The sequence below is a fragment of the Wyeomyia smithii genome, chromosome 2 (assembly GCF_029784165.1).
Source record: "Wyeomyia smithii strain HCP4-BCI-WySm-NY-G18 chromosome 2, ASM2978416v1, whole genome shotgun sequence".
NCBI classification, from domain to species: Eukaryota; Metazoa; Arthropoda; class Insecta; order Diptera; family Culicidae; genus Wyeomyia; species Wyeomyia smithii.
The window spans coordinates 214084145-214094982 of record NC_073695.1 but is presented as its reverse complement, the minus strand read 5'-3'; the positions used below and the strand labels follow the sequence as shown (position 1 = coordinate 214094982).

Sequence of the window (10838 nt, the reverse complement as noted above, 5' to 3'; positions counted from 1 at the left end):
TCATATGGACCGGTTCTTGGAAAAGAGCGAACGAACGAGCGGCTCAAGAGAATTAACCACGGATCACGTAAATTATTGTGAATCATGAGCCGTTTCTGTGGCCTCTGCCAGGCAAAACACGAAAAGCGGCGCGAACCGATTCGCCCGGCTGAAGGTTAATGTACAGCCGTAAGTAGAACTGTACATTAACCTATGGCCGGGCTTTTCGCGTTTAGCCTGGCTAGTCAGCCTATACACCAGAGAGACGCCGAGACACTCACCGTTAAGGCAACTGTCAACATCAAAACGGGCGAGCTGTATAATTTTGCATTGCCGTTTTGCGTTTTGATGTTGACAGTTGCCTTAACGGTGAGTGTCTTAACTATGAGTCGGTTCGCAACGGTGAGTGAGCAGTTCAGAGCCGCTGTCATTTTGCCCACCCCTACGAATTTCAATCACTGATATACAATACATTTAAGAACATGTTCACTCTCGTTCATTGTTGACATCTTCATGTGCCGAACTTAAATCAGACACACGCTTGACGAAATCATCAGCTATCAGCATAAACAAGATGACACAAATTTTAATTTTTACAAAAACAAAATTCTAAAATATTTTTCAAACGTCAGGAATTCGAATTTGTACGTGAAATTTCATTCCCAATAAAATAAATTAATATTTTTTCATATAATTAAAGGCACCCGTCAAAATTATCAGTCATTCTATAAGAGTTATCAGCTCAGTACGTGGATGAAATTGGCATTAGATAATAGTTTATCAGCCCTCTCACATCGCTTTTATAAGCACTTCACTCTTGATCAAGCATCGCACGGTAGTATACGAACCTCTCAGTAGTTCACAATTAAGCGTATTTTGTAGCTATGCAGAAAATTGTAATATTCGGAGGTACCGGCATGACCGGACAGTGTGCCGTTCAACATGCCCTACTTAAAGGTCTTCGGGTACGTTTGATGGTACGTAGTGAGGCTACCCTGCCGGACACATTCAAGGGCCGACTAGAAATAGTATCGGGAGATGTTGTGAATCTGAATGATGTGGCCAATGCTATCAAGGGCCAAGACCTTGTGTGCGTTGCTTTAGGAACTCGAAATGATCTGCAACCGACGACTGTATTGTCTACTGGAATGCAAAATATTGTCGATGCCATGAAAGCAGAAGGTATGAAAAAGGTTTCCGTTTGTCTATCATCATTCCTGTTCTTCGAACCGGACAAAGTTCCAAAAATGTTTACCAATCTGAACGCCGAACACAAGAAAATGTTGGATATCATCAAGGCATCTGGTTTAGAATATCGTGCCGTCTTCCCACCGCACATCGCCGACGAACCTGCCAGCGAGTACGTAACAGCATTTGATAAATCTCCTGGATTAACGCGTTCGATTTCCAAGCTCGATCTAGGAAAATTTTTAATCGAATCTTTATTTGACGACCAATACACTGGCAAGCAAATTGGAATATGTACGAAACCTAGCTGTTGATGTATCTGATGCAATAAAATTTATTTTCCGAAAACAATGTTGTTTCAATCTAAATTCACAATCCAACGATCTCGTTGATCGGAAACTGGTTGTGCGGCAAACCAAAAGAAGACTTATTTTTTATTACATTACAGCTTTTATTCGGATAATATCAGATCCTACCCTAATAAAATAGTTCACAAGATACTTTAGATGAATTTTCCCGATTTGCTCAGAACATCACCTACTTTAAATTTGATGTTTTGGGAGCGGTAGAATCGACGTTAACATATAAGTTTACTGTAAAATATTCTCAGCAATTTGAGAAAAAGAGAATTCTGACATAGATTCCGATGTAGAAAAGTCTTCTGAACACTGCTCTAATCTTGTAGAATAATGCACGATGAAAAAAAAATGGAAAATTTCAGCACAGTTACAAATATTGTTTAGAATCATGACAAAAAGATGACAACTACAGACACTACTTAAGTCGTTCCTTTTTCGGTAGCACCATCCTAAAACGAAAATGGCATCAAGCAGTTTTTCGCTTTTTGGCAGTTGACTTATTTGAAGCACTGGGAGTGGAATAACTGGTACTTGGACAAGGCTGTGATACATAATACGGTTAAAAATCAATGATTGATCAAGTCGTATGTTTCGTTTTAGTACTTGTATAATATTAATATATGTTGTGGTAATTTTACAATTAATATAATTTTATAAAACACTAGAGCTTCGGTATATACTACATATATACTGCAAACTTAGACATAGTATGTTTCCGATGTTGCCGTTTCAGTTGATGCATAGTTTATGCAATTCTTTTACATTTTCGTATCCCAATCACTAGTTGAAAAGTTTCCGTTTTATATGCGTCGTTTGTTTATTGTAATATTCCTTCAACATTATACTGATAAAACAGCATTTTTATGTAGAGAAACAGAAGAATAGTCAAAACAAAAGAAGAAACGTTACATTTTAAAACCGAGTGAACGATACACCTACGTGTCATATACGGTTAACTAAACTGATGCAATACATATACATATTAGGTTTACAAATAAATAGAGTTGTTCTATTTATATTGATTAACGTAATGAATAAAAAGCTCTGTACTACGTTATTACGTAAGGTATGGTGGGTCAAATAAGTTACGGATTAAGTGGACTTGGCTTCAACAAATTTGTGAGTTAATTTTATTTTTTTTTTTTTACAATGGTAAATGGCGTACGATTTCTTTACAACTGATACTCAACATGTAGAGTGCTGGTAATGTACACGCTTTAAATTAGTTGTCAGCGATTTGAGAGTTTTTGTCTTATACGCTCTTGCTTTCTACTCTGTATATAATATTAACAAATACAGTAAACCTGTACTGGAAATACTAAATATTGTCTTCAGTTTTATCTCCACGTTCAACGATTCGACCTGTCGCTCCACGCGATGTCTGCTCGGTCAAGCAGAAATATGAGTAATGACTGCTTAAGTTTAAAAGTTTCTTATCTCAATAGTTTTGTGTGTATGCATTAGGTAATAGTGAATTTGATTCTTTCCTTGTTATAGTTATTGACTTTGTGTCGTAAATTTCGCTTTTTGTTCAGATGTAAACGTCATGCTGAGAAGTACTGGAATAGTACTATCGTTATTGGAAAGCACATTGTTACGCTGTCTGAGCTTTCATAAATAAAGTGAATAACTAGGCTTGCGTTAAACTTATACGAGTAACTTTAATTGGGCAACACAAACATTTCTGATGTGGGGGAAGGTAGAGATGGAGTTGCAAATAGTAGATACTACTGCTTCAACAATATTACTACGAGATTCTGATTGAACTGCACAAGTTATAGAAAACTGGAATCAAGACATCGGCTTCGGTGTTTAAGTATTCACGAACTCGTTGTTATATGTTTCCTAATTTGATTATGGTGATTTAAGGTTTGGTTAAAATTTGCTGTTATGATGACAGGAAATTTCTAGCAAAGATTATTTCTATTCTACGAATGTGAAATGTTGAAATAATTTTACCAAGAGGTACTAGTTCAGTTATTTTTCCGGTATTGCGATACGTATTCATTCTACTTGCATAGAATATTGCACAACGATTTTTACTTCTGTCTACAATTAGTATCCTAACTCGCTGATGATATTGTGTAAATGGGCAGAATTTCAATGTAAACTATTATTGCGAACAAGAGACAGACTCACTGGTGATTGCGTTTGTTCATAGAAACACAACCCTATTGGAAACAACTGGTTTCCGAGACATACATTTTTAGATTTAAAGTTTGCTAGACTTAAAGAGATCAGATTTGTTTTCATAGAGCTTATTTTGATTTAAAATTTCAATAGGTGTGTTACATTCTGAGAAACATAAAAGATTACAATACAAGTTAAAATATAATACAAAATATGACCACGAGTATTTGCGAGTTTTTTTTTTTTTTTTGGAAATGCAATATTTGAATTACTGCTACGCATGATAAAAACGATGATCACTGAACAAATTTAAAAAATCACTTTGACACAAAAGCGGAGACGTTTTATTCCAAATTTCAAGAAATTATTAACGGTTTAGTAGAGCTCATGTAAAAGAAATATCTCTCGCCATTAAGAATCATAACTGGAACTCAACCGATCATTGGTTGGTGAAGGTGGTGTTGAAACAGAGCTAGAATTGTTACTAGCAACGCTTTGTCGTGATTCTGACTGCATATCGGCAACCTTAACGAATAAAATTTGTTGTATAATTTGTTTTTCATATGAATTGATAGTCATACCTTGAGTACATCTTGCAACGAGGACATGCTACCCAAAGGACTAGGGGATCGTGGTAACGAAGGTGGCTGATCGCGCGGCCGAGCCGGAGCGGTTCGCTTAGCACCTGGGAACGAATTATTCGAACCTTCTTTTAATGGATAAAATAGATTTCTGCTCTTGCAATGTCAGAGGGCGGAATTCAGAGTACTTACCATTGTGAGGATGTATCATAGGACGAGGTGGCGCCCTGGGAGGTGGTGGGGCGTGCCGCATAGTGGATACCTAAAAGTGAACATGTGATTTTGAACTGCAGATCAAACTTAACGAGTAACGTATTAAAACAAAAAAAAGGTAGTAACTTACTCGATGTTGGTTGCCTTGATCAGCAGTTTCGATTGTGGTAGGAAGGTCCAGAAGCCGTTGCTTCTGAATTCCATCTCCAGGACCCATATGTGAAATGTGATTGAAATTGGTTGGAGCGGAAATCAATTTCGAACGTCTATCGGTGCTTCTACAAAGTGACAAAAACAGTAAGCACAAGTTATTGTTGTCATTTTGAAATATACTCACGTTCTTATGGTACGATTGCCTTCATTACGTAATGAGAACCGTTTCGACTTGAGACGACCATCTCTGTCACATGGCGTCAGGCTGAGAAGTTCTCCTGGGAAGAACAAAAAAAAATAATTATGAGGAATGACATTTTCAAAAAATTTCTGGTACTATGGGGATTGTTTGGGATGACAAGCATCGCAATTGTTCTATATACTAAAATTTGGCTGCAAAGTTTGTGTCTACTAAACAAAAACGTTTGGATAAAACTTCGTACAATGCTCGCGGGACCCTGATGATGTTGATTCTCTATATATTATTGCAAAATAAAGGGTAAAAAGTATTTCGAAATTTTCATTGAATAATGTGAATTAAGGAACTAACTCTATCTAATTACAGAAGGTAAATCCAGATTTCAAGATTTTTTTTTTTTTTACTTTCGCTTATTTACCGTCGGTCTAGTTCCACCACTGTTGTGGCCAATCACCGACGCCCAGGGAGACGACTCCACACCCAGGACCCTAACTCACGACCCGTTTATTAACGGACCGGCGCCAACGGCTTTACTTCCTCATGCGATGGAAGGCGTGATCCCAGAGATTTTTCGCCTCAGAAAATCTCCCGGTGTCGGCTAGGATTGAATCTAGACCAGTTGGGTGTTGGTTGTGAGTGGATCACGCCACCTCCCAACCATCGACACCTATGTCGGCGGTGGGATTCGAACCCAGGCGTCGAGCGTGGTTGGCGGAGACGTTACCAACCACACTAGGCCCCCGCTCTTAAGATTTCAAGATGTCATCATAGAGATAATATACATGAAATAATTGAAAAGGTCACGAAAAAGATACTCACTTGTGTGCATATTTGCTAGGTAAATAACGTGTGCCGTATCGTTTAGCATCGTCAACGAAAGACTGCCATTGTTCATCAGTGGACGGGATCGTTTGAGCCCAATGGACTGGACCCAATCAGCAGTTTGCGCGTTGAATATATCAAGATGCGTTTCCGAGTAGACTAGCAAATGACCATCACAATACGCTGCGAAATGAGAAAAATATTTTATGTTGGAGCTGTCGAACAGTACAAAGACCTAAAATGCGTTTTCCAGACCACATAAGCAGAAATAAAAACTGTATTGTAAAACATGATTAATGCATTTTTTTCTCTCTATTAAAAACGAATGTAAAATGCTTCCTCGCATGTTACAATCAAAATAATTTAGTATGAACTGTTTAAACTTATCTAAAGTGTCTTCGGTTGTAATACGCCTCATTATGACATCATTCAAATTTCTTAATTGCAGCCTCTTACTCTTGATTTGTATGAGCCTTTAATTCTTAGTACCCAGCAATTATACTTTGCTGAAATACTCAAGTTGTGCTCGTATAACACCAAGCTTTATTTAGATCGGTTGTGTTACACATACCTTACAGAGAGCTAGAAGTATTTTTTCAACAACATAACAAATTACATAAAAGTCTGTAGAGGTTGATCCATTATTGCTCTGCCTTTACTACAGTATAGAATATATTTTTAACAAAACAATGAAGAATGCTTGTTGAAAATATGTTAAATAAACATCAATCATGCTTTGGAACAACTATCTTATGAATCAGTGTAATGATATGCTATACTCACTAATATGAGTAGGTACTGCTGGGTACATAATCTCCCGATCACGAGACTTGCGACCTTGCAGATCGACATAGATGGCTAGAGTTTGGAACACTAGTAGATATTCCCCATGTGCTACAAAAAGAAAAACAGTTTTAGTGTGTTATTCCTCCAACATACCAAATAAAAAATACCGTTCGAGCCTTGACCTGATTGTAATTCGATTACTCGCCATGCATCAACACCTGAATATGCCAAAAAGTTATTCAGCTGGTTTTCCGGATGTACAAGGGCTGCAAAATATTGATATTTAGTAAATATCACATTGATACACTTTTTTCCAGTGGCTTACGCATTGCTTGAGCCTCTCCTTGCAGACAGTACGCTGTAAAACCACTCTGATGGCCTACTGCCAAACGTAAGTCGGAGAGAACCTGAAGACTCTGCACTGGATAGGCCACTGTAAATTCGCACATTTTATGGTGCCGACTGCGGTTTCGATTAACGACGTACACCACTATCTGCGAAGTGTTCTGTCGTTTCAACGCAATCACGATACAATAAACTGGTTGCGGTCCACGTTCAATAATTCCTGTGCAGGCGGTAATGCAATTCTTTGATTCAGCTACCTTTATCCACTCGACGTCTGTTGCTTCCAACGCACGAATTGGCAACAGCCGCAGATGGCGTTGTTTACCGCATAAAATCACCAACAGTTGCTCCTCAGCAATGTACCACAGCTGATATACTTTTTTACTTTCTCCTATTCGAGCAATTTCGCTGCGATCCAAGTCCAGACAGAATAAACCATCTTCCGTTCCTAGCAGAATACGGTCTGGGTCGATAATCAACGCGCTCAGCGCACTTCTAATGGCTGACAAGGAACTATCCAGTACCTCCTTCACACGGAATATCGCAGTATTAGGTAAATTGTTTCGTTTTAGTATTCGATGCAATTCGCTTAACGCTACCACCCATTTCGCCTTTTCCGACTCGGTGTCCGCAAGCATTAAAGTTTGAAGCGAAGTACCACCGTCCAATAGGGAGGTTGTTATCTGAAGGAAACATGAACATGATTTGCAGAACTCTTCTACGTTTTTATGTGACAGTTTCATTCACTAATGTTATAGTTCTATTCAAAATTCGTGGTAAAGTGCACTTACCCTAAAGATACAAGGAACGTCTTTTTTAGCTGCGTGAATAACATCACTTTCGCGAACTCCGGAGACACCAAATTCTGGATCTCGCATATCTAATACCTGAAACGAAGAAATCCAACTAAATTATCAACTAGGTGCCTTTAACTGAACACGTACCTGAGTAACATGAACACTTGGTAACGCACTACGATCGGCGGTGATGTCGTACAGAAACAATTTAAAATCACAAACAACAACAAATTGTCGCACCCAACCACGTTTGACTGCGCCAAGCTTAGGTACCTTTACATAGCCCTCGTAGGCCGTCCCAATACCTCGTGTCGGGTCGATACCTAGGGGTCGTTTGGTTTGGTCGGAGGGTACCGGGCATTGTGTGGGCACCTTCTGGCAGCAGATCATGTGGCAAGCGAAACCACACAGTTCACACACCACACCCTGTCGTGTCAAACCAACCATTAGTGAGGTGCAGTGGTTACACTTTGTAGGACTAGAAAACGTTCGCACCAGGAATTGGTGCACCTTTTGCTTGGTCATCATAACGCTGTGCATGCTCTGCAAAAAAGCAAGGGAGTTGATTGAATAAAGCTATTTTCCATTTCGTACTATATTATAATACTAAACGCTTCAACATTTGTTTAATAATTATATAGCTGTAATAATCAACTTACCAACGAATGATCACTAAGATTACTCTTTGAACTAGACAGCGAATGGCCTCTGTTGTCTTCAACGTCACCTTCTTCGCTTTCCATCGAATAATTGGAGTGATGCATCTGATGTATTTGCTGTTGGTTACTATAGGTGTGCGATTGCTGTTGCTGTTGTAAATGCTGCTGTTGCTGGTGTGCCTGTTGATGCTGCAGCTGCTGGTGTAATGAGGATAAACTCTGATTGTGTTGGTTCATTGGGGTATTGGTAAGATTGTTAGATGAAGAACTAGTTGAGGTTACGTGCTGACTGTTCTGTTGGGACGGCTGCGATTGAAACAAAAGTATTATTACGATACCTCATTTTCATCGTTGTACACTTACCATATTCACTGCTAGTGTTGAATTGGTGTGCGTCGTGGAGCTGGATCCCCCGCCTGATTCCTTCAGGAAATGATCCAAATAGGACATTTGCGAAGAAGGTCTCTCCAAGACTGGTTCGTGAACATTACAAACCATCGACGTAGTCGGCAGTTTTCATTGCCAGTTTCAGTGTGTAATCATCGTGATTAGATCAGTGTTATTCCGCAACACAAGATGAGTGTGAATTTGAGATTTTAATTGCAGTTTCGTCCAATTAGAAGTTACCACCATGTTGGTGATTGGGCAAACCCAAGTTGAAGATTGTTGTTTTGATTAGACACAGCAGTATCGCACACATGCGTTTATGGTTTACGGGTTTAATAGAGCGTCGATTTTTTTGGGATTTTTATTGTTTAACAGTTGGCACATCACAAAATAAGAGGCACGGCGCAGATTATGTATGCGGGTGTTTGTTTGTTTGTGGTTTGTGATTTTGGCATGAATACGGGGAAACAGAAAGAGAGAAAACGCATATGTTAGCAAAATATGTTTCTTTCCCTTACAAGAAATCTACTATTAGGAATGTGATTTTATAATGTTTGATAACATGAAGAGTTGTGATCCAAAATAATGTATGATGGCCGATATTTCGAAACAAATATGACTTGATAGATATGAAGTTTAAAGCATTAGCTCAAAAACGTTGTTTTGCTCACTGTTTAAGCATTATCCGTAGCCATGGTTAGCTTTATCCAAGAAGTATTAATGATCAATGACGCCTTGCGTCACCAAAGCAGTACTAGATTTATAATCATAAAAAATGATACGACCAACATAAATTTGAGAAAGCTTTCCCACAATAAAAAAGTCCCATCATATGCAGTTGGGATTTTCCTATTGGTTTGGTAATTTTCCCTGCCAATGAATGCTTTGATGATTTAAGTTTGTTATAATTGAGAATCCTTCATTTGTCAGTTGCGGTTACTTAAATCAAAATTCAAACATTTCACATTAGAAGCTGACATGACATGAGTCACAAAAGCATTTTGGGCGTATGTATTTTACACAATTAACACAAAACAATAAAAACTAATGTGTTCAATGATAACTTTTTTATATTTCATAAAAGAAACAAATCGGTAACATTTTTACTCCGAGCATTTGAAACACAATAAGTTTGTAAACCCGTTCAAATGGCGTTGATCTTGACAAATCTAAATTTCAAAATAAATCTACAAAACCTAACTCTAAATAGTTAACAGCTTGTAACGTTTTAAATAAATGTACATGATAACTACCGTAAATATCACTGGAAAACCGTTCAGATTTTGTTCTTCTGTTAACTTACGCCAAAAAATACACAACCAAAGCTCGGGGCCAGTTCTGTTTGCACCTTTGATATTGCATTCGAAACAAATGAACGAAACTTAGTATCTAAGTTGTAGTGTGATAAATTCCAGCTGGTCATCTCGATTATTATTTCCTTACCATCGCTTTTTTATAACAATATTTGAGAACACAGCTTCTTAATTACAACACCACGTGATCTCACTTATCTCTTTAGCTGATATTAAAAAAAAACAATGCACAAATGATTGTTTAAGTAATTGATTTGTTATGCAGTCAAAGTTACATTACATTCATAATGTATAATATATAGAAAAGTATAATGTTTTTATTTTTGGAACACCGTAACATTAGAATATTTTCAAAAATTTATTTCTGCGTTCAGACGTTTACCAATATTGATGTTACGAGTATTTAGTTGATTTTAAGAATTAAGTTAGGAAGTAGCTAAACGAGATATAGTGAGAATCGAAGCATTGTCATGATGTTTCAAAGTACTCGCGGCAATGAAAACAAACAAGATCTCAGCATAGTTTTAAATGCCCTCGGGAAAAAAAATTTAATGTGTTGAGCTAATGCCGTTTTTTCCTTCGCCTTTTTTTATTACTACCTCCTCGACGACCTTTACTAACAATTACACATTTCGGTTGTTGATTTTGCAAATTAAGGACTAGATTTTCGTTGGTTTGACCATTTTGAACTATTCCATTAGTGGCTGTGTTCTTTGGTGGGGTAGCTGACATTACTTGTTCGTGTACTGGCTGTTGTGAACTGGTAACATTCAATATTTGTGACAGTATTTCGCGTATTTTAAAAGTGTTGTTGCAGCCGGACCGTAGACTGTGGGATATAGGTGACGTCATATTAGGAGGGATAAGTTCGTTGCCTATCGCTGCCGCTAATGGGGTGATTGTCGTTGCGGCATGAAGCGGCTGTTC

At 38.0% G+C, this 10838-nt stretch overlaps 2 protein-coding genes across 5 annotated transcripts in view; one reads left to right on the top strand and one right to left on the bottom strand.

The window, feature by feature from the left end:
• Positions 1-466: 466 nt before the first annotated feature.
• On the top strand, positions 467-1518 carry LOC129722784 (flavin reductase (NADPH)). Its single transcript, XM_055676534.1, has 2 exons — positions 467-623; positions 680-1518. The coding sequence occupies exon 2, from the start codon at positions 864-866 to the stop codon at positions 1479-1481; it is 618 nt and encodes a 205-aa protein (XP_055532509.1). The 5' UTR covers positions 467-623; positions 680-863; the 3' UTR covers positions 1482-1518.
• A 597-nt stretch (positions 1519-2115) lies between these two features.
• LOC129720676 (serine/threonine-protein kinase Genghis Khan) overlaps positions 2116-10838 on the bottom strand; it is a 42660-nt gene continuing 33937 nt past the window's right edge. For 2 of the 4 annotated variants that reach the window (XM_055672216.1, XM_055672217.1), the window contains 13 exons: positions 8575-8684; positions 8212-8517; positions 7700-8095; positions 7547-7642; positions 6736-7438; positions 6578-6676; positions 6408-6518; positions 5622-5807; positions 4788-4881; positions 4581-4728; positions 4430-4499; positions 4238-4365; positions 2116-4181 (listed from right to left, as the gene is read on the bottom strand). In XM_055672216.1, coding sequence (XP_055528191.1) covers positions 4068-4181; positions 4238-4365; positions 4430-4499; positions 4581-4728; positions 4788-4881; positions 5622-5807; positions 6408-6518; positions 6578-6676; positions 6736-7438; positions 7547-7642; positions 7700-8095; positions 8212-8517; positions 8575-8684 — 2561 coding nt within the window. In that variant the 3' untranslated portion in view covers positions 2116-4067. The remainder of the gene's footprint in view (positions 4182-4237; positions 4366-4429; positions 4500-4580; positions 4729-4787; positions 4882-5621; positions 5808-6407; positions 6519-6577; positions 6677-6735; positions 7439-7546; positions 7643-7699; positions 8096-8211; positions 8518-8574; positions 8685-10838) is intronic. The other 2 variants (XM_055672218.1, XM_055672219.1) reach the window with 2 other exon arrangements.

Coding starts and splice junctions, on each gene's coding strand:
- LOC129722784 (XM_055676534.1), top strand. CDS start 864: ATGCAGAAAATTGTAATATTCGGAGGTACCGGCATGACCGGACAGTGT.